Here is a 22496-nt window from a genome sequence, read left to right as displayed (position 1 = left end):
GCACGAGAGGGATGCACATTTTATCCGGCACACATACAAACAGTACACGAAAACACAGAACAATGGACAATTGGACGTGTCGAAAACAAAGAAACCCAGTGATAAAATGTACGAGTCTAGTGCTTTCGAAGTTTGGACTGCCAAAATCTGACAGGTAGTCCCGTAATGTACAGATAATACAGAGTTGTTTCAGGGATTCTCCCGATGCAATGAAGCTTTTAACAAACAAATAGCATACCTAAACAAACAAGCCAGTGGGAAACTAACAAACTCCCAGTTTGTGTTTTTTAGGGAGGTATTTTTTTATTTTTAGCTTTTGTACCGAAACAAATGCACCCAAACAAATTTTTCGAGTTCTGTGAAATAACAAACTTCGATTTTATTATTATTATTCTTACTTTAAAGTTTAACCAAACTGTATAGGTAGGTAACTGATAACTGTATAGGTAGGTAACTATTCGACGAAAAGCTACCAACATTAAACTCACCCAGCCTGAATGGGGCCGGGAAAAACCAGCAGCACGCGATTGCCCAGACGGTCACCCTTCCGGATACTAAACACACTCAACGTTGCTTAACTTCAGTGATCCATTAAGAACTGGTGCATTCAACGTGCTTATCGCCGCTGGCTTTTTAGAATTGTAGTGCGCGGAGCATTTACTACTAGCTCGTCATATTGGAAAATGCATAATTCAATGAGTGCACCTACACATGGTGGGAAACTATAGATATACAATAGTACGTTGTATTTACCCAACAGTGTAGGTATACTGAATGCAGGTTCGAATTCAGGCTGATGTCCTTCTGCGCTTCTTCAGAGGGAAATGAAAGGAAAAACAAAATCTCTCTAGCTCTGAGCCGAAAGGAGAGAAAAATTTTGATTTCCAAATGGCACCCAATTCTCTGGCTCTTTCAGAAAGATTTGGTAATGTTTGCAAATCCCCATCGATGTGACGCTGTACAAAGGGGAAAAATCATTGATATCAGCAAAATCTGAACGGAACTTTAAATCTCTCTCGTTATACCTCATTATAGACCACTTGAGCTCAAGTAGCTGCCCTTCTTGCTGGCTTGTGCATACAATGAGGGACGAACGAGTATTTAGGGTAGTAAGTCGGGAGAGAAGAGAGGGAAGTCAGAAAACCTTCTTCATTCAAATCTGTTCCTTATTTGTATGGAAAAATCACAAAGACGAAGGAGAAGAAGAAGAAGGGGGAGGAGGAAGAGGAGGAGGAGGAGGAGGAGGAGGAGGAGGAGGAAAAAATAAGAAGAAAAACCTTTTCATCACATTTTCTTTCCTAACCTTTTAGAGAACTTTTTATTTCAATCCCCATTTCTTTTCTACATCGCCATGTCTTCTGCGAAAGTTTGTTATTTTTATCGAGCACTTTAAGAATGCCTGATTCTTCTGAAGTCCTCTGATTCTTAGAACTCACTGGTGGGATTATGTGATGTAGGAATGTTGGTTAAATTGGCGAAAGAGAGGGAGAGAGAGAGAGAGGGAGAGAGGGGCCCAAGTTTTTGGGACATGGCTCTTCATTTCCCAGGACAGGACATAGGATAGGGAGGGAGGGAGGGAGGGAGGGAGAGAGAGCAATGTATGATAGTGCCATATAAAATTTTACAACATCTGCAAACATTGGATTCGAATCTTCTATGATTATGATTAGAAAAGTGAGAGGTAAGAAATAAGAAGAACGTGCTTAGATGAATAGAAAGCCTCATAGAGGAAAGGTTGAAGGAAACTTAGAAAAGAGGGTAACAGACAACAGAGACAATTAGGTCATCTCGTTATGGTGTCCAAGTTTGGTGCATGAGAAGAGATTTGAAAAAAAAATGTCCAAAAATACAATGCCAAACTGACCAACATGAAGACAAAATGAGGCTAAAGGTAGGGAGGTAAAACTGGGGTCTAGAGAGAATCAGGTACACCATTTTTTCTTTCTTCTGATAATGCCTGGGTATTCTTTACCCCAGGGCCCAGGGTCTATAATGTCATTTTATCCTTGAAGGTGTGTCCACACATAGTCGACCGGCCGTCGATCAAAGTCCGTCGAATATGTGTGGCATTGTGGACACACCTGGAGAATGCTTGGATACTGTCCTGGTATACTCTTCGAACATGCTTATTCTGAATTTCTGACTGTAGCATAAGATTTACAGACGCCAGCCTTAGTTGGTCTTCTTACTTCGACTCACTCTGTTTTTCCCGCTTTTCCTCAACGCCATCAAGAGCCAAAAGACCACGGCATACAGGACGTACGCACTTCCACCCAACCCGAGTCCAATGACCAGCAGGACATCGAGGTTCAAATATTGGTACCAAGTCAGTCTTGTGGAGGCAGTTCTGAGATGGTGGGCTCCGTTGTGTCTGACCACGTACTCAATGTAGAACATGGTTCTCTCTACGATGTCCGTTACCTCGGAGCGGTAGATGGCGGAGAACTTGGCTATTTTCTGTCGGTAGCTGAAAGAAATGGAAGGGGAAAGCAGGAAGAATGAAGGAGAACTCAATAAAATCGTAGAAATACTAAGATTGAATGGGAAATCGTAGCAAAAAACTAAAAATGTTCCGCGATTTCTTGTATGTAATGTCCAAAAAAATAACTAGGTAAAACACGTTGATTTTATTTAATTTACACGATAGGTGACCTAGATTAGTAGAAGCTTAACCCAAATTTTAGGGTTGTTTGCCCCTACACCCAAGCCTCAGAGTGGGCTTTTTCTGTACGAATAGGTAACCTAATTTACAGGTAACCTAAATAATAACCTAATTTACAGGTAGGAAACCTAAGTTAACTGACGGAAAACTTACCTGTTCTCGTTCAGAACCTTGTCCAGCTTCCGTTTGAGATCTTCGTACTCGAAATTGAACTCAACCATCTCGCCCATACCCTTCTCCTGAAGTGCCAGTAAGTTCTGAGCCTGATCTGCAAATACTGGGATGCCCACCATGGGTACTCCATGGTATAGGGACTCCAGGACGCTGTGTATGCCACCGTGCGTGATGAACAGGACGCATTTGGGATGAGCTGAGGAGGAAGAAGAGGTAGTGAAAAGGTACACTATAGGGACTCCAGGACGCTGTGTATGCCACCGTGCGTGATGAACAGGATGCATTTGGGATGAGCTGAGGAGGAAGAAGAGGTAGTGAAAAGGTACATTGAGAACTGAGACAAAATTAAAGTTAGGGTGCCACAAATTTATGAAACTTAGGGTGGAAAAACTCTATCATTGAGTGAACATCATAGTGAGGTATCGAGCTTCCTGATACAGAGTTCAATATTAGAGTGCTTGCACATAGTCACTCTGTTGGACTTCCGGCACTCTTGTTTTTCTCTCCATATAGGGTGAAAAAGGTGCATATTTACAGGAATTTTTGTGCCAAGGAACAACTGTGATCGGGAAGAACAAATCTTCACTGTATTCCAGATGTTCTAGAATATGTGTTGTGTAATCGACGTGTTCTAGAATATCTGTTGTGTACTCCACATGTTCCAGAGTATCTGTTGTGTACTCCACATGTTCTAGAATATCTGTTCTGCAATCCACATGTTGTAGAATATTTTGATAAGAAATCAAACCAAGCGAGGGACGGCAAAACAAACAAGATAAGTTAGAGAAGTATATTAGTGGAATGATAATATGAGAACTGAGACAAAATTAAAGTTAGGGTGCCACAAATTTATGAAACTTAGGGTGGAAAAACTCTATCATTGAGTGAACATCATAGTAAGGTACGAGTATCGAGCTTCCTGATACAGAGTTCAATATTAGAGTGCTAGCACATAGTCAGTCTGTTAGACATCCGGTACTCTTGTTTTTCTCTCCATATAGGGTGAAAAAGGTGCATATTTACAGGAATTTTTGTGCCAAGGAACAACTGTGATCGGGAAGAACAAATCTCCACTGTATTCCAGATGTTCTAGAATATCTGTTGTGTATTCCACATGTTCCAGAATATCTGTTGTGTACTCCAGATGTTCTAGAATATCTGTTGTGTACTCCACATGTTCTAGAATATCTGTTGTGTAATCCACATGTTGTAGAATATTTTGATAAGAAATCAAACCAAGCGAGGGACGGCAAAACAAACAAGATAAGTTAGAGAAGTATATTAGTGGAATGATAATAAAAATAATACAGGCAGTGCCGGGTTGAGTTCTGTTCAGACACCTTCCTTCCAAACACTTATTTTCTGCGGGCTTTATGTTAAGCCACTCACGCTCAGACCATCTGACAGGCCGTCTTAGGCGAACCTGATCAGGAGTACCTGTCAGATTTACCTGATAGTGAGTGGCCGGCCTTAGATTATTAAAGCTATGTCAATCAACATCGTCGATTCTGATGGCAAAAAAAAAGGTTTTAATGTTGGTGTTTTTCATGCGATTTCGACCGACATCGACATAGCCTTACAATACCTCGACGGTAAGCCGGAAAATTGGACCAAATTTGGAGATCAAATATCTTACACTGACCTAACGAATCATGTTTTAGCTAAATCCCATTTAGGGAATCATGTTTTAGCTAAATCCCCTTTAGGGAATCATGTTTTAGCTAAATCGCCTTTAGCTTTTTATCTCGAAAGCCACAACTTTGGGTCGGGCTTATGTTTTTATGTGTGGTAATCTCAAAAATTCGCACGCTCAGACCATCTGACAGATCGTCTTAGCGTGAGTGGCAGGCATTATGCCGGTAGACCTGACAGGCGAACCTGATCAGGAGTACCTGTCAGATTTACCTGATAGTGAGTGGCCGGCCTTAGATTTTTAAAACTATGTCAGTCAACATCGTCGATTCTGATGGCAAAAAAAGGTTATAATGTTGGTGTTTTTCATGTGATTTCGACCGACATCGACATAGCCTTACAATACCATAATGTAGAATTGTAGACGGTAAGTTGGAAAATTGGACCGAATTTGGAGATCAAATATCTTACACTGACCTAACGTATCATGTTTTAGCTAAATCCCCTTTAGGGATAAGCTTTTTATCTCGAAAGTCACAACTTTGGGTCGGGCTTATGTTTTTATGTGTGGTAATCCCAAAAATTCAAACTGGGGATCTTTAACAAATAGCCTACAGATTGGACATTGACAGAGTGATTTCCTCAGCAATTTGCCACTGCTCAGATAAGAAATGACCCATTTCCGAAATCCAATAAACATCATTATTAATCTCTATCTCTCTCTCCCTTTCTCTATCTGTTTTTCTCTCTTTCTCGCACACACTCACTACTTTTCCCCAGAAATCCAATAAACATCATTATTAATCTCTATCTCTCTCTCCCTTTCTCTATCTATTTTTCTCTCTTTCTCGCACACACTCACTACTTCTCCCCATATCTCTCTCCGCTTCTCACTCTCTCTTTCTCTCTCTCTCTCTCCCTATATCTTTTCTTTCCTCTATTTCTGTCCCTTTTTTTCTCTCTTTATTTTTTCTTCTCCTTTCTGTGCATTTCTCACTCACTTTACAATATCCCTCTCTCATCCTCTACTTCCCTCTTAAATGTCTCCTCTTTCCTTACTCCTCTCTCTATCCATTTCTTCCCTTTTTCCTTACTCCTCCCTCTATCCATTTCTCCCTCTTTCCTTACTCCTCTCTCTATCCATTTCTTCCCTTTTTCCTTACTCCTCCCTCTATCCATTTCTCCCTCTTTCCTTACTCCTCCCTCTATCCATTTCTTCCCTTTTTCCTTACTCCTCCCTCTATCCATTTCTTCCCTTTTTCCTTACTCTTCCTTCTATCCATTTCTCCCTCTTTCCTTACTCCTCTATCCATTTTTCCCTCTTTCCTTACTCCTCTATCCATTTCTCCCTCTTTCCTTACTCCTCTATCCATTTTTCCCTCTTTCCTTACTCCTCCCTCTATCTATTTCTCCCTCTTTCCTTACTCCTCCCTCTATCCATTTCTCCCTCTTTCCTTACTCTTCCTTCTATCCATTTCTTCCCTTTTTCCTTACTCCTCCCTCTATCCATTTCTTCCCTTTTTCCTATCTCTCTCTCTCTCTCTCTTACACAACCTATCTAATTTCCAATTTCATGAAAACCTAATGTCTGTGTAAACATTCGCGAGAAGAGAAGCGGGGTACGGTCTCTTTGGAAACTCTGTTGCTGTTTGCTCTATTGTTTTTGTCTTTTAGCTATTCCTCTCTTTCTCTCTCTCTCCCTCCCCCTCTCTCTCTCTCACACTCTCTCTCTCTCTCTTTCTCGTATTTCTTATCTGTTATCTCTTGATCTTCCAATGTAAACTCTCATGTGAACTTCAATGTTCTTAATTTTGTCCCATTGTGTATCAGATGTCTTGTGTAGTCTTATAGTTCTTCTGCAGAAACTGGCAAACGAGCCAGTTCGTTTCTACTTACTATCAAAAGTTACTGGTAATTGCTCCAGCATAGTCTTTGATGCCGGAATCAGCAATTTCCACCAATAATCTAATCGATCAAGCATAGCCGTATTTCCCTTTCCTAATTTTTCCTCTCTTTGGATATAGATATGTTTGGAATTTTATCCTCTTTAGGCGTAATGTACCTAATAATTTTTTTTTTAAACAATAAAATAATAATAAGCAGAAAATCTGCGTTTCCACTCACTCACACCATGAGAGGTACAAGGTACAAGTGTAGTCTTTTCCCAGGGATGACTGCTACTCAGGTTTTCCATTTGGTAACAACGAGTTCAGTTTCTAACTTTCTATCTTTCATTCTTTTTATTCTCCATCACAATAATAACTTTTATATTACATAAACACCTTCAGATCTGACCCCGTTGCATTTACGTGACATCCAACACATTTGATTCAAGTTTATAGCGGGTACTTTTTGCACTTTTATGTTTAAATAATATGATGTTTGCCTTAGTTTTATTATTTTATTCCTTTTCCATCTAATCTACAGGATGGGGCAGTATGCAGAGGAAAAGGTTTGAAAAAGAATAGGTATCATCACGGTTTTCAGGTTTGATCTATGATTTGCCATAAGCTAGACCATTTCTCCCTTTTTCCTTACTCCTCCCTCTATCCATTTCTCCCTCTTTCCTTACTCCTCCCTCTATCCATTTCTCCCTCTTTCCTTATTCCTCCCTCTATCCATTTCTCCCTCTTTCCTTACTCCTCCCTCTATCCATTTCTCCCTCTTTCCTTACTCCTCCCTCTATCCATTTCTCCCTCTTTCCTTACTCCTCTCTCTATCCATTTCTTCCCTTTTTCCTATCTCTCTCTCTCTTTCTCTCTCTCTCTCACTTACTCTTCCCTCTATCCATTTCTTCCCTTTTTCCTTACTCCTCCCTCTATCCATTTCTTCCCTCTTTCCTTACTCCTCCCTCTATCAATTTCTTCCCTTTTTCCTATCTCTCTCTCTCTCTCTCTCACACACACAACCTATCTAATTTCCAATTTCATGAAAACCTAATGTCTGTGTAAACATTCGCGAGAAGAGAAGCGGGGTACGATCTCTTTGGAAACTCTGTTGCTGTTTGCTCTATTGTTTTTGTCTTTTAGCTATTCCTCTCTCTCCTCTCTCTCTCTCTCTCTCTCACTCTCTCTCTCGTATTTCTTATCTGTTATCTCTTGAGCATCCAATGTAAACTCGCATGTGAACTTCAATGTTCTTAATTTTGTCCCATTGTGTATCAGATGTCGTGTGTAGTCTTATAGTTCTTCTGCAGAGACTGGCAAACGAGCCAGTTCGTTTCTACTTACTATTAAAAGTTACTGGTAATTGCTCCAGCATAGTGTTTGATGCCGGAATCAGCAATTTCCACCAATAATCTAATCGATCAAGCATATAAACCTTGATCAAGCATAGCCATATTTCCCTTTCCTAATTTTTCCTCTTTTTGATAAAATATGGATATGTTTGGAATTTTATCCTCTTTAGGCGTAATAGAGCTACCACATTGGCTACCACGGAACGGCTTGATCGTCTGTAAACTGTACACTTTCACAACTTTGACACGTTTACTAGACGCTTTACAAGAGTTTGATTTATTTTATTGCCAAATAGGTGCTTTTCAAGTACTGCTGATTTCTCCTCATTTGTCAGCTAAAAATCAAACTGAGCATTCTTCTTGGAAATGGCGACAGTAGACAAAATCGACAACTCCCTTGGGGAGTGTTGACTAGAAGAATATTGCGGGAGTTTGGACGTTTAAAATGCTTTCTCGGAACTTTGGATGAAACTTTCATTATTAACACACATCTTGTAAGGCTCTGGTACTTTATCCTGCTGGAAACAAACAGGGTAACCTATACGATTTTTCATTGAGAGATGACGTTGTTTTGTGCTCGTTTGTTCATTTTTTTCCATCTTCTCTGGAAACAGTACAAATTGAAATGATGTTTGCACAACAGGTTTGCAGGTACATTTGTCTCATGCTTACTCAAAAATATAGGATGTTTGGCAAGCGGCTAGCTCATGGAAGCCCCCGCTTTAGTTTTTCTCAACATTTGGTTCTCTAGTCAAAATCGTTCTAGCGATTCACTTTGAGATACTTACTCACTTTCCGTGTTCGGACTTGAGATACCAATAACGCCTTTGGTGCATACTGTAGACTGTAGGTATACAATGCATCATCGTGAGATCATTATCATTTAGGAGCTTTGAAGTTCATGCTTTGAGTTCAAAATGAGAACATTATTAACACACATCTTGTAAGGCTCTGGTACTTTATCCTGCTGGAAACAAACAGGGTAACCTATACGATTTTTCATTGAGAGATGGCGTTGTTTTGTGCTCGTTTGTTCATATTTTTTTTTTTTTTTTCATCTTCTCTGGAAACAGTACAAATTGAAATCGTGTTTGCACAACAGGTTTGCAGGTACATTTGTCTCATGCTTACTCAAAAATATAAGATGTTTGGCAAGCGGCTAGCTCATGGAAGCCCCCGCTTTAGTTTTTCTCAACATTTGGTTCTCTAGTCAAAATCGTTCTAGCGATTCTCTTTGAGATACTTACTCACTTTCCGAGTCCGGACTTTGAGTTACCAATAACGCCTTTGGTGCATACTGTAGACTGTAGGTATACAATGCATCATCGTGTAGGATAAGAGGGAGAAATGGATAGAGGGAGGAGTAAGGAAAGAGGGAGAAATGGATAGAGGGAGGAGTAAGGAAAGAGGGAGAAATGGATAGAGGGAGGAGTAAGGAAAGAGGGAGAAATGGATAGAGGGAGGAGTAAGGAAAGAGGGAGAAATGGATAGAGGGAGGAGTAAGGAAAGAGGGAGAAATGGATAGAGGGAGGAGTAAGGAAAGAGGGAGAAATGGATAGAGGGAGGAGTAAGGAAAGAGGGAGAAATGGATAGAGGGAGGAGTAAGGAAAGAGGGAGAAATGGATAGAGGGAGGAGTAAGGAAAGAGGGAGAAATGGATAGAGGGAGGAGTAAGGAAAGAGGGAGAAATGGATAGAGGGAGGAGTAAGGAAAGAGGGAGAAATGGATAGAGGGAGGAGTAAGGAAAGAGGGAGAAATGGATAGAGGGAGGAGTAAGGAAAGAGGGAGAAATGGATAGAGGGAGGAGTAAGGAAAGAGGGAGAAATGGATAGAGGGAGGAGTAAGGAAAGAGGGAGAAATGGATAGAGGGAGGAGTAAGGAAAGAGGGAGAAATGGATAGAGGGAGGAGTAAGGAAAGAGGGAGAAATGGATAGAGGGAGGAGTAAGGAAAGAGGGAGAAATGGATAGAGGGAGGAGTAAGGAAAGAGGGAGAAATGGATAGAGGGAGGAGTAAGGAAAGAGGGAGAAATGGATAGAGGGAGGAGTAAGGAAAGAGGGAGAAATGGATAGAGGGAGGAGTAAGGAAAGAGGGAGAAATGGATAGAGGGAGGAGTAAGGAAAGAGGGAGAAATGGATAGAGGGAGGAGTAAGGAAAGAGGGAGAAATGGATAGAGGGAGGAGTAAGGAAAGAGGGAGAAATGGATAGAGGGAGGAGTAAGGAAAGAGGGAGAAATGGATAGAGGGAGGAGTAAGGAAAGAGGGAGAAATGGATAGAGGGAGGAGTAAGGAAAGAGGGAGAAATGGATAGAGGGAGGAGTAAGGAAAGAGGGAGAAATGGATAGAGGGAGGAGTAAGGAAAGAGGGAGAAATGGATAGAGGGAGGAGTAAGGAAAGAGGGAGAAATGGATAGAGGGAGGAGTAAGGAAAGAGGGAGAAATGGATAGAGGGAGGAGTAAGGAAAGAGGGAGAAATGGATAGAGGGAGGAGTAAGGAAATAGGGAGAAATGGATAGAGGGAGGAGTAAGGAAAAAGGGAAGAAATGGATAGAGGGAGGAGTAAGGAAAAAGGGAAGAAATGGATAGAGGGAGGAGTAAGGAAAGAGGGAGAAATGGATAGAGGGAGGAGTAAGGAAAAAGGGAAGAAATGGATAGAGGGAGGAGTAAGGAAAGAGGGAGAAATGGATAGAGGGAGGAGTAAGGAAAAAGGGAAGAAATGGATAGAGAGAGGAGTAAGAAAAGAGGAGACATTTAAGAGGGAAGTAGAGGATGAGAGAGGGATATTGTAAAGTGAGTGAGAAATGCACAGAGAGGAGAAGAAAATATAAAGATAGAGAAAAAAGGGACAGGAATAGAGGAAACAAACAGGAGAAAGAGAGAGAGAGAGAGAGATGGGGAAAAGTAGTGAGTGTGTGCGAGAAAGAGAGAAAAATAGATAGAGAAAGGGAGAGAGAGATAGAGATTAATAATGATGTTTATTGGATTTCGGAAATGGGTCATTTCTTATCTGAGCAGTGGCAAATTGCTGAGGAAATCACTCTGTCAATGTCCAATCTGTAGGCTATTTGTTAAAGATCCCCAGTTTGAATTTTTGGGATTACCACACATAAAAACATAACCCCGACCCAAAGTTGTGACTTTCGTTAAAGACGAATAGCTCGTCCCTAAAGGGGATTTAGCTAAAACATGCATGATTCGTGAGTTCAGTGTAAGGTATTTGACCTCCAAATTTGGTCCAATTTTCGGGCTTACCATCCACACTATGGTAAGGCTATGTTGATGTCGGTCGAAATCGCATGAAAAACACCAACATTATAAACTTTTTTTGCCATCAGAATCGACGATGTTGATTGACATAGCTTTAAAAATCTAAGGCCGGCCACTCACTATCAGGTACTCCTGATCAGTTTCGCCTATCAGGTCTACCTGATAGTGAGTGGCCGGCATCTAAGACGGTCTGTCAGATGGTCTGAGCGTGAGCCCGCAGAAAATAAGTGTTTGGAAGGAAGGTGTCTGAACAGAACTCAACCCGGCACTGCCTGTATTATTTTTATTATCATTTCACTAATATACTTGTCTAACTTATCTTGTTTGTTTTGCCGTCCCTCGCTTGGTTTGATTTCTTATCAAAATATTTTACAACATGTGGATTACACAACAGATATTCTAGAACATCTGGAATACAGAGATTTGTTCTTCCCGATCACAGTTGTTCCTTGGCACAAAAAGTGACTATGTATGTGCTAGCACTCTAATATTGTGACTATGTGCTAGCACTCTAATATTGAACTCTGATCTTACTATGATGTTCACTCAATGATAGAGTTTTTCCACCCTAATTTTCATAAATTTGTGGCACCCTAACTTTAATTTTGTCTCAGTTCTCAGTGTACCTTATCACTAATATTGTTTTTGGAGGAAAATTCGGTGCGGCGATAGAAAGAAACTGGTGGACAGGGATTCATAGTAACGTAGGAAATTGACGGATTCTCCTATTGTATCGTTAATATCTCCGTAAATAATGATTTCTCAGAAAATTCAAGATAATGGAATTAAAGAGGACAAAAAGGGGTACTTTTCTATCAGGAGAAATTCAATGGGTTTCAATGGAAACTTGAAGAAAAATCGAATTGAAAAAATGGTAGTTTTTAAAGAGATACAAAAAAATCTTTTTCTCAAGCTTTTGGTTGTGTTTGAGGGAGGGTTTTACCAAAACAGGGAATCTTTTCTTTTAGTAAATTTTGTGTTCTTTTCAATGGTGCAATCAGTTTTTTATTATCTTTATTGGTTCAAGAGATAAAGGGGTTTTAAGGGGACAAGGTATGAAAAATGTTGAAAAACAGAAAATCCTTCATAACTCCGCCCCTGTTGAAAATCGGATCTGTCCAGATAGCTTTTTCTGGTAGCCCTTTAGGTCCTGCATCAACCCTCAAGCGTTGTACAGTCGTTCGCGGGACACCCTGTATTACGAAGAGACCTGAGTCAGACCGAAAGGAGTGTCACAAACCAGAGATGAAGCTGTGTTTTGGTTTTAGTTTCTTCATTCCTAAAGAGATTCCCTGGTCTTAGAGTAGAGACTGGTGAAGTGAGAGTGCTAGGTAGCATTAATTCATATACTACTTATTATTTTATCACAGTTTTCCTTACTATCCCCCCCAAAGTGTTTCATAAAATCAGTCTAGTGTTGTGAGATTTTCAAAAGGGGAAGCTATGTATAAACCCATTCGATCTGCTGGTGTTCTTACAGAACTTTCGATTAGTGCTAAGGAAGGGCAGTGAGAAGAAGAAATAACTTTTAGAGGGAAAGAGAGGCGGTTCATCCCTAATAGCTTCCATGGAGTCCCGCGAACGTCAAGAGTTTGAAGTGCCGCGCCAAGTGAACACGAAATAGGGTCTCATGGTTTTTCGGTTCTACCTAATTACTAAATTCAAGTTTAAAATTCTTACCCAAAATATCATTCTGAGGGAACCATTTTCCGACTTTCACATTCGGAGGCAAAGTTTCCTGAAAGTTGGAGGGGTCGATTTTCCAAATAATCCACTGTTTGAGTCCGGAAAACAGCTTCAACAAGTTGGCCTTCCTTTTGGGGGTCAAATTTTCGCCATCTACAAAAGTGCCCATGGCAAAATAGATGACACCGGCGGGTGATGCATTGATGAAGTCTTCTATGTCCTGGAATGGAATAGGTAGAATAGAATTGAATATCTTGTTTATCCTGCTGAGATAGGAATGAAAAGTCCCTTTATCCCGGCAGTCTAACTAAGGAATGGGAAGTTTTGGGTAAAACTGTATAATGACTATACTGTAGGTATACCTCTATTATTTCGCTAACATACAGCAGTAAAATTATAAAACAAATAATTTGAAATTTGTTTGACGTCATATTTATCTGTATACCTACTTACCTATTTGTGGAAATTTCCATGTAAGTACCGAACTATGAGTATTTGTCAAAAAATTAATGTAGATACCGACATTACCAACTTATCTACCTATGTATTAACCTAATTTTAATTTGACCTTTTTCCCATAAGTTTTCAACCGTCCATTTCACTCTACCTACGAACCTACATACCTGTGGCAAAGGTTTCCCTGGCGTAATATGGATGCCGCCAATTTCAATCACGTTCGGGTTGTTCGGTTTCGGGTCCGTAACCAGATGGTGTGTGTCCACCAATGTCAACGCATTGCGGGCCCTCAGGATGTCCTTGATGTAGGGCCACTTGACGGCTCCCACCTTGGCGAAATGGGTCCGCATGATGGTATCAATACGGGGCAGGTAGATGAAGTTCTGGTACAGGATCTCGTACGCCGTCAACAGACTGTTTATGAGCCTAGGTGGGGGGAAAGGTGAAAGTTTTTATGTTGTAAGACGTGTAAGAGAACATTCCGATCAGCTTAGTTATCTTGGTTGGTCTGGATTTTAAGCGCTAGGCCCCGTGGGTTCGTTTCCCGCCCGGGGCGGATTTTATCCTGAACGTCTCGTACGCCGTCAACAGACTGTTTATGAGCCTAGGTGGGGGGAAAGGTGAAAGTTTTTATGTTGTAAGACGTGTAAGAGAACATTCCAACCTGCCCAGTTAGCTTGGTTGGTCTGCCTTGTAAGCGCTAGACCGTGGGTTCGATTCCCGCCCGGAGCGGATTTTATCCTGAACGGATAATGTTCGTTCTTTGAACGGCTGGCTTTTTCCTATCCTGTCTTCCTTCTCTCTTCGATTTCGGGACGAAAAGACCTTAGCAGTTACAGTTCCCTCTGTCAAACCTCTCCAATTACCTAGAACTGTCTTGGGCTGCGCTTATTCCAAACGATGACGCAGCAAAAAGTTCATGCCCAATCAGCCCTTATTCAAGTGCACACCAATACTGTCAAACCTCTCCAATTACCTAGAACTGTCTTGGGCTGCGCTTATTCCAAACGATGACGCAGCAAAAAGTTCATGCCCAATCAGCCACTTATTCAAGTGCACACCAATTGGCTACCACGGAACGGCTTGATCGTCTGTAAACTGTACACTTTCACAACTTTGACACGTTTACTAGACGCTTTACAAGAGTTTGATTTGTTTTATTGCCAAATAGGTGCTTTTCAAGTACTGCTGATTTCTCACGGAGTGACGAACTCCTGATTTGTCAGCTAAAAATCAAACTGAGCATTCTTCTTGGAAATGGCGACAGTGGACAAAATTGACAACTCCCTTGGGGAGTGCTGACTAGAAGAATATTGCCGGGAGTTTTGACGTTTAAAATGCTTCTGTTTTACTTTAGTCTTTCGGTCTACTGTGATAAAACCTTCGGTGCCAATTCATGGCGAATAAAAGTTGTAGCTTAAACTCTCTTACCTCTGCCAGAAGGTCATGTTCCCCGTGTATCTCAGCTTATAGTCCGCCATGAAGGCCGGGTTATAGTAATTGCCCAGCAGATGGGCGGCATGGGGCGGCGTCAATATCGGCTGATAAGTTATGAGGGGACACGCGAACTTTTCCGACAGAGCCGCACCGTATATTTCCTGCATGAAGTGATTTTCTGCGATGATGACGTCATAGGATATGTTGTACACGGGAATGCCGTCCGAGTCCTGGAAATCTTTACGGGGATGAAGTTAGCTCAGGAAATTACTCAAGTTATATGAGAATGAAAGGAAAAATAAATAAAAAATAGTGCTTTTATTAAGTACCTACCTAGGTAGTTAAAAGCAAATTTTTTCGTCAAATGGTTTATTCAAATTAAATTGATCTCAAGCGCAAGGACCCTTGACAAATTTAATGGAGTGTGCCTGAAGGCATGTGATGTGTTCCAATCCACCTGACAACACCAAATTTGTTGATAGATCATATCCTACTGACATAAAAAAAGCGTTGTAAGCGCTAGGCCGCGGGTTCGATTCCCGCCCGGGGCGGATTTTATCCTCATGGGATAATGTTCGTTCTCGGAACGGCTGGCTTTCTCCTATCCTGTCTTCCTTCTCTCTTCGACTTGGGGACGATAAGACCATAGCAGTTACAGTTCCCTCTGTCAAACCTCATTTTTTTTTTTTTTTTAAGTAATCGGCAAGTTAAGTCTGGCCTTTTGAAGCCACGTATATGGCCCTTTTTCCCAAGTTCTACAGTTGTTCATTCATACTCGTAGCTCGTAGATCACTATGAGTTTTACAGTTCACTGAAACCACTTATAACTAACCTCTTGTTCCAATAACTAACCTGCTGTTCCCACATTGATGAGTTTTCTAAATAGTGGCGTAGACAGAAGCTCGTCTGACGTGTCAGTTGCCCGGTCCATCATAAATTTGCCGAACTCAAATGCTGAAAAGTTGCCAACGATGTTTGGAAAATTGGGGGCTGAAAACAAAAAGTGGGGAGTGATCAATAAAAAGATTATTTATAGCTATAATCCTTTAGCAAAGAAACATTTATTTTATTCCTTTTCCATCTAATCTACAGGATGGGGCAGTATGCAGAGGAAAAGGTTTGAAAAACAATAGGTATCATCACGGTTTTTAGGTTTGATCTATGATTTGCTATAAGCTAGACAGGTGTGTTCAAACATTATTTTATTCCTTTTCCATCTAATCTACAGGATGGGGCAGTATGCAGAGGAAAAGGTTTGAAAAACAATAGGTATCATCACGGTTTTCAGGTTTGATCCATGATTTGCTATAAGCTAGAAAGGTGTGTTCAAACGTAGTCGACTGACGAGGTGACTCGATGTTGTCGAGGCAGTGTGGACGTTTCAGACATCGATCGACGGCTGATCGACCATGTGTGGACTTTGCTGTTCAAGGAAAAAGAAGTCTGCAAGGATAGCACCTTGAATGCGTCAGTTCATTGAAGTGCAAAATTGCTCGTTGTTGGTATCCAAATGGGTGACCATTTGAGCAATTCCGTGTCTTTTCAAGGCCCCATCCAGACCGAAGATAAATATAAATAGGTGGGTGGCTAGTAACCAAATGCAGGATGAAAAAAGGCTAAAATGAGAACCCCATCTCACATGCTTACATCAAAAGCAAAGGTATTAAAGTGTTTATGCCAGAAAAGGTCTACAAATTTTGAAATTCACCTTTGAAAAGGAAGTGTGTCTAGCTTTTTTATGAGCTTCTATACTTCCAAAATGGTTAGGCGCCATGGGAAATGAGATAATTTTTGATCTCATAGGTCACAATGCCTGGTTACTATAGACAAATTAAAAATAGATTATTATTTTTTCTTCAAACCTATTTATAGGTATTTTATAGTTTCTAGGCAGATGTTGCCTATAAATTGGTAAATGGTAGACCTATTATTCAGTCCTTGCTGAGCAGTTCATTCAAATACGAGGCATATCTAAATCTACCATACCTAGTTGCCAGATAATATAATGAAGTCTCTGTTAGTTTTTTGTCTGGTGTACTGATCGTCGCCGAGTAGCTTAGACGTAGCATGTTTTACTCCTAGTCAGCCTGGAATTTACCGTCTGCCTTGTACGTGATAAGTTGCATATTCGATTCCCATCCGGGGACAACTTCGTCCTTAATAGGCAAGGTTCTTTATTAGAACGTCTGGCTTTCTCCTATAAGGTCCAAATTTTGAAATTCACCTTTGAAAAGGAAGTGTGTCTAGCTTTTTTATGAGCTTCTATACTTCCAAAATGGTTAGGCGCCATGGGAAAGGAGATAATTTTTGATTTCATAGGTCACATAGGTGCCTGCCTACATGCCTACTTAATATAGACAAATTAAAAATAGATTATTATTTTTTTTAAACCTATTTATAGGTATTTTATAGTTTCTAGGCAGATGTTTGTCTATAAATTGGTAAATTGACAGACCTATTATTCAGTTCTAGCTGAGTACTCAGTTCATTCAAATATGAGTCACATCTAAATCTACCATACCTAGTTGCCAGATATAATGAAGTCTCTGTTAGTTTTTTGTCTGGTGTACTGATCGTCGCCATTGTTTTGGAGTACGAAATCACATCAGCCCAAGTCCCAAGGCGGAAATTCCTCTCGGAAAATTTCGTTCGATACATCTGTAACGAGTCGGCCCATATGCTCGTAGAGAATATGTGCCCTGAGGTTAACAAACCGGACAAAGTCTGTGAGAAAATCGTCGAATATTTCGGAGAAAAGGGAGGTAGGTATGTGTGAAACTGTGAATTCCTGTTATTTCTTGACAGTGGATACTGAAATGAACGGCTCCATTGGCGTTAATCCACAAGCCTACTATTTTACGAAGAGACCGGTGTCAGACCTGAAAGAGTATCACAAACCGGTTCTGTCCAGATAGCTTTTTCTGGTAGCCCTTTAGGTCCTGCATCAACCCTCAAGCGTTGTACAGTCGTTCGCGGGACACCCTGTATTACGAAGAGACCTGAGTCAGACCGAAAGGAGTGTCACAAACCAGAGATGAAGCTGTGTTTTGGTTTTAGTTTCTTCATTCCTAAAGAGATTCCCTGGTCTTAGAGTAGAGACTGGTGAAGTGAGAGTGCTAGGTAGCATTAATTCATATACTACTTATTATTTTATCACAGTTTTCCTTACTATCCCCCCCAAAGTGTTTCATAAAATCAGTCTAGTGTTGTGAGATTTTCAAAAGGGGAAGCTATGTATAAACCCATTCGATCTGCTGGTGTTCTTACAGAACTTTCGATTAGTGCTAAGGAAGGGCAGTGAGAAGAAGAAATAACTTTTAGAGGGAAAGAGAGGCGGTTCATCCAAAATAGCTTCCATGGAGGCCCGCGAACGTCAAGAGTTTGAAGTGCCGCGCCAAGTGAACACGAAATAGGGTCTCATGGTTTTTCGGTTCTACCTAATTACTAAATTCAAGTTTAAAATTCTTACCCAAAATATCATTCTGAGGGAACCATTTTCCGACTTTCACATTCGGAGGCAAAGTTTCCTGAAAGTTGGAGGGGTCGATTTTCCAGATAATCCACTGTTTGAGTCCGGAAAACAGCTTCAACAAGTTGGCCTTCCTTTTGGGGGTCAAATTTTCGCCATCTACAAAAGTGCCCATGGCAAAATAGATGACACCGGCGGGTGATGCATTGATGAAGTCTTCTATGTCCTGGAATGGAATAGGTAGAATAGAATTGAATATCTTGTTTATCCTGCTGAGATAGGAATGAAAAGTCCCTTTATCCCGGCAGTCTAACTAAGGAATGGGAAGTTTTGGGTAAAACTGTATAATGACTATACTGTAGGTATACCTCTATTATTTCGCTAACATACAGCAGTAAAATTATAAAACAAATAATTTGAAATTTGTTTGACGTCATATTTATCTGTATACCTACTTACCTATTTGTGGAAATTTCCATGTAAGTACCGAACTATGAGTATTTGTCAAAAAATTAATGTAGATACCGACATTACCAACTTATCTACCTATGTATTAACCTAATTTTAATTTGACCTTTTTCCCATAAGTTTTCAACCGTCCATTTCACTCTACCTACGAACCTACATACCTGTGGCAAAGGTTTCCCTGGCGTAATATGGATGCCGCCAATTTCAATCACGTTCGGGTTGTTCGGTTTCGGGTCCGTAACCAGATGGTGTGTGTCCACCAATGTCAACGCATTATGGGCCCTCAGGATGTCCTTGATGTTGGGCCACCTGGCAGCCCCCACCTTGGCGAAATGGTTCCGCATGATGGTATCAATACGGGGCAGGTAGATGAAGTTCTGGTACAGGATCTCGTAAGCCGTCAATAGACTGTTTATGAGCCTAGGTGGAGGGAAAGGTGAAAGTTTTTATGTTGTAAGACGTGTAAGAGAACATTCCGATCAGCTTAGTTATCTTGGTTGGTCTAGATTTTAAGCGCTAGGCCCCGTGGGTTCGTTTCCCGCCCGGGGCGGATTTTATCCTGAACGTATAATTTTCGTTCTTTGAACGGCTGGCTTTCTATCCTGTCTTCCTTCTCTCTTCGATTTCGGGACGGTAGGACCTTAGCAGTTACAGTTCGCTCTGTCAAACCTCTCCAATTACCTAGAACTGTCTTGGGCTACGCTTATTCCAAACGATGACACAGCAAAAAGTTCATGCCCAATCAGGCACTTATTCAAGTGCACACCAATAATTTAAAGTGTTTTACTTTAGTCTTTCGGTCTACTGTGATAAAACCTTCGGTGCCAATTCATGGCGAATAAAAGTTGTAGCTCAAACTCTCTTACCTCTGCCAGAAGGTCATGTTCCCCGTGTATCTCAGCTTATAGTCCGCCATGAAGGCCGGGTTATAGTAATTGCCCAGCAGATGGGCGGCATGGGGCGGCGTCAATATCGGCTGATAAGTTATGAGAGGACACGCGAACTTTTCCGACAGAGCCGCACCGTATATTTCCTGCATGAAGTGATTTTCTGCGATGATGACGTCGTAGGAAATGTTGTACACGGGAATGCCGTCCGAGTCCTGGAAATCTTTACGGGGATGAAGTTAGCTCGGGAAATTACTCAAGTTATATGAGAATGAAAGGAAAAATAAATAAAAATAGTGCTTTTATCAAGTAGGTACGTAGGTAGCTAAAAGCAAATTTTTTCGTCAGTAAATGGTTTATTCAAATTAAATTGATCCCACAAGCGCAAGGTTCCTTGACAAAATTAATGGAGTGTGCCTGAAGGCATGTGATGTGTTCCAATCCACTTGACAACACCAAATTTTTTGACAGATCATATCCTACTGACAAAAAAAAGCGTTGTAAGCGCTAGGCCGCGGGTTCGATTCTCGCCCGGGGCGGATTTATCCTGATGGCATAATGTTCGTTCTCGGAACGGCTGGCTTTCTCCTATCCTGTCTTCCTTCTCTCTTCGACTTGGGGACGATAAGACCATAGCAGTTACAGTTCCCTCTGTCAAACCTCTTTTTTTTAAGTAATCGGCAAGAAGTCTGGCCTTTTGAAGCCACGTATATGGCCCTTTTCCCGAGTTCTACAGTTGTTCATTCATACTTGTAGCTCGTAGATCACTATGAGTTTTACAGTTCACTGAAACCACTTATAACTAACCTCTTGTTCCAATAACTAACCTGCTGTTCCCACATTGATGAGTTTTCTAAATAGTGGCGTAGACAGAAGCTCGTCTGACGTGTCAGTTGCCCGGTCCATCATAAATTTGCCGAACTCAAATGCTGAAAAGTTGCCAACGATGTTTGGAAAATTGGGGGCTGAAAACAAAAAAGGGGGAGTGATCAATGAAAAATGATTATTTATAGCTATAATCCTTTAGCAAAGAAACATACTCAGCTTACATAATGCCCAGTAGCTTAGACGTAGCATGTTTTACTCCTAGTCAGCCTGGAATTTACCGTCTGCCTTGTACGTGATAAGTTGCATATTCGATTCCCACCCGGGGACAACTTCGTCCTTAATAGGCAAGGTTCTTTATCAGAACGGCTGGCTTTCTCCTATAAGGTCTTTTTCTCTTTGATTTCTGGACGATAAGACCTCCGTTCTCAGAGTTCCATCAAATCTCTTTTAACCCATTCAGGACTGGAATTATTTTTCATACTCACGCAGTCGAAACACGTCCTTGTTCAGAATGACGTTCAGTTTAGGATGAGGTCTCGTTGCTTTCAGAGTAATCAGGGTGACATTGTGACCCCTCTCGGTCAGGTGGTTAGCAATGACTGAGGTCGTCATCAGGTGAGATTGGAACGGAATCAGGTTGGTGATCACGCAGTCGAAACACGTCCTTGTTCAGAATGACGTTCAGTTTAGGATGAGGTCTCGTTGCTTTCAGAGTAATCAGGGTGACATTGTGGCCCCTCTCGGTCAGGTGGTTGGCAATGACTGAGGTCGTCATCAGGTGAGATTGGAACGGAATCAGGTTGGTGACCAAGATGTTGTAGGGGTGGACCTGGTGGACCAATAGGATCGCGAGGAGAGTAACCAACACGGGAGACATTTTGGTCAATTTATTCGTAAAAAAAAGTAAACGGTATGGTATCCTTGAAAAATGTGTTGTTTTTTTTATTTATGTACAAATATTTTCCTCCTTCTCAAAGGAAAGTTCAAAGTTATGTGCCTAGAAAATATGTACCCTAAAGTCCGCTAGTTTACTGTTATGTAGGTACACTTAAAAGATTCACATGTTTACACTAAAATTTATGATTCATCAAGATAAATAAATTACGTAAAAGCTAATAATTCTAAGTAAAATGGTGGTATTTTTCCTTTCCTTACACACAGGTCACCAAAGGTGTGAGGTCTAAAAGATTCTCCTCAAAATAAAATTGTCAAATCTCAGGTCTCATACAAACACAGAATTATCAAGGTACCTGTACATAGAAATTCACACCTAGTTTAATCATTTATTACATTTAGTAAATAAAATAAACACAGTTTCTTCATTATCGCACATGAACTGATAAGTTACGTAAAGTCCTTACCAGTATGATAAGAATTAGAAATAATTGTGATTGGGGCAGTTGCGTGCAAATACCCATTTATGATCTAAATACCTATTTATAATCTAATAACTATGTATGTAGAATGTCAATTAAAAATTCTTCTTCTAGTTGGCACATTGGAAACAAAATCTTGCATGCAGATATAATTATTAATCGATAGGTAGGTAGGTGCTTGTTATACATACATTGCTCCAGCATAGTGTTTGATGCCGGAATCAGCAATTTCCACCAATAATCTAATCGATCAAGCATATAAACCTTGATCAAGCATAGCTGTATTTCCCTTTCTTAATTTTTCCTCTCTTTGGATATGGATATGTTTGGAATTTTATCCTCTTTAGGCGTAATAGAGCTACCACATTGGCTACCACGGAACGGCTTGATCGTCTGTAAACTGTACGCTTTTACAACTTTGACACGTTTACTAGACGCTTTACAAGAGTTTGATTTATTTTATTGCCAAATAGGTGCTTTTCAACCTATCCTGTCTTCCTTCTCTCTTCGATTTCGGGACGATAAGACCATAGCAGTTACAGTTCCCTCTGTCAAACCTCTTTTTTTTAAGTAATCGGCAAGAAGTCTGGCCTTTTGAAGCCACGTATATGGCCCTTTTCCCGAGTTCTACAGTTGTTCATCCATACTCGTAGCTCGTAGATCACTATGAGTTTCACAGTTCACTGAAGCCATTAATAGGTAACTAACCTGTTGTTCCCGCATTGATGAGTTTTCTAAATAGTGGCGTAGACAGAAGCTCGTCTGACGTGTCAGTTGCCCGGTCCATCATAAATTTGCCGAACTCAAATGCTGAAAAGTTGCCAACGATGTTCGGAAAATTCGGGGCTGAAAACAAAAGGGGGGAGTGATCAATAAAAAGATTATTTATAGCTATAATCTTTTAGCAAAGAAACATACTCC

At 40.8% G+C, this 22496-nt stretch overlaps 1 protein-coding gene across 1 annotated transcript in view; it reads right to left on the bottom strand.

Annotated features, from left to right (window-relative positions):
• The window catches only part of LOC103505256 (UDP-glucuronosyltransferase 2B7-like), a 32070-nt gene extending 10588 nt beyond the window's left edge, over positions 1-21482 (bottom strand). Inside the window, exons 1-11 of the mRNA XM_017442344.2 lie at positions 20848-21482; positions 20199-20336; positions 19351-19594; positions 18646-18904; positions 18017-18242; positions 15400-15537; positions 14542-14785; positions 13278-13536; positions 12649-12874; positions 2816-3032; positions 2245-2467 (exon numbers count right to left, since the gene is read on the bottom strand). Of these exons, the coding sequence (XP_017297833.2) occupies positions 2245-2467; positions 2816-3032; positions 12649-12874; positions 13278-13536; positions 14542-14785; positions 15400-15537; positions 18017-18242; positions 18646-18904; positions 19351-19594; positions 20199-20336; positions 20848-21076 (2403 nt within the window). The 5' untranslated portion in view covers positions 21077-21482. The remainder of the gene's footprint in view (positions 1-2244; positions 2468-2815; positions 3033-12648; positions 12875-13277; positions 13537-14541; positions 14786-15399; positions 15538-18016; positions 18243-18645; positions 18905-19350; positions 19595-20198; positions 20337-20847) is intronic.
• Positions 21483-22496: the final 1014 nt, after the last annotated feature.

The sequence above is a fragment of the Diaphorina citri genome, unplaced genomic scaffold, assembly GCF_000475195.1.
Source record: "Diaphorina citri unplaced genomic scaffold, Diaci psyllid genome assembly version 1.1 scaffold159, whole genome shotgun sequence".
NCBI classification, from domain to species: domain Eukaryota; kingdom Metazoa; phylum Arthropoda; class Insecta; order Hemiptera; family Psyllidae; genus Diaphorina; species Diaphorina citri.
This window is presented reverse-complemented; position numbering and strand designations above follow the sequence as displayed.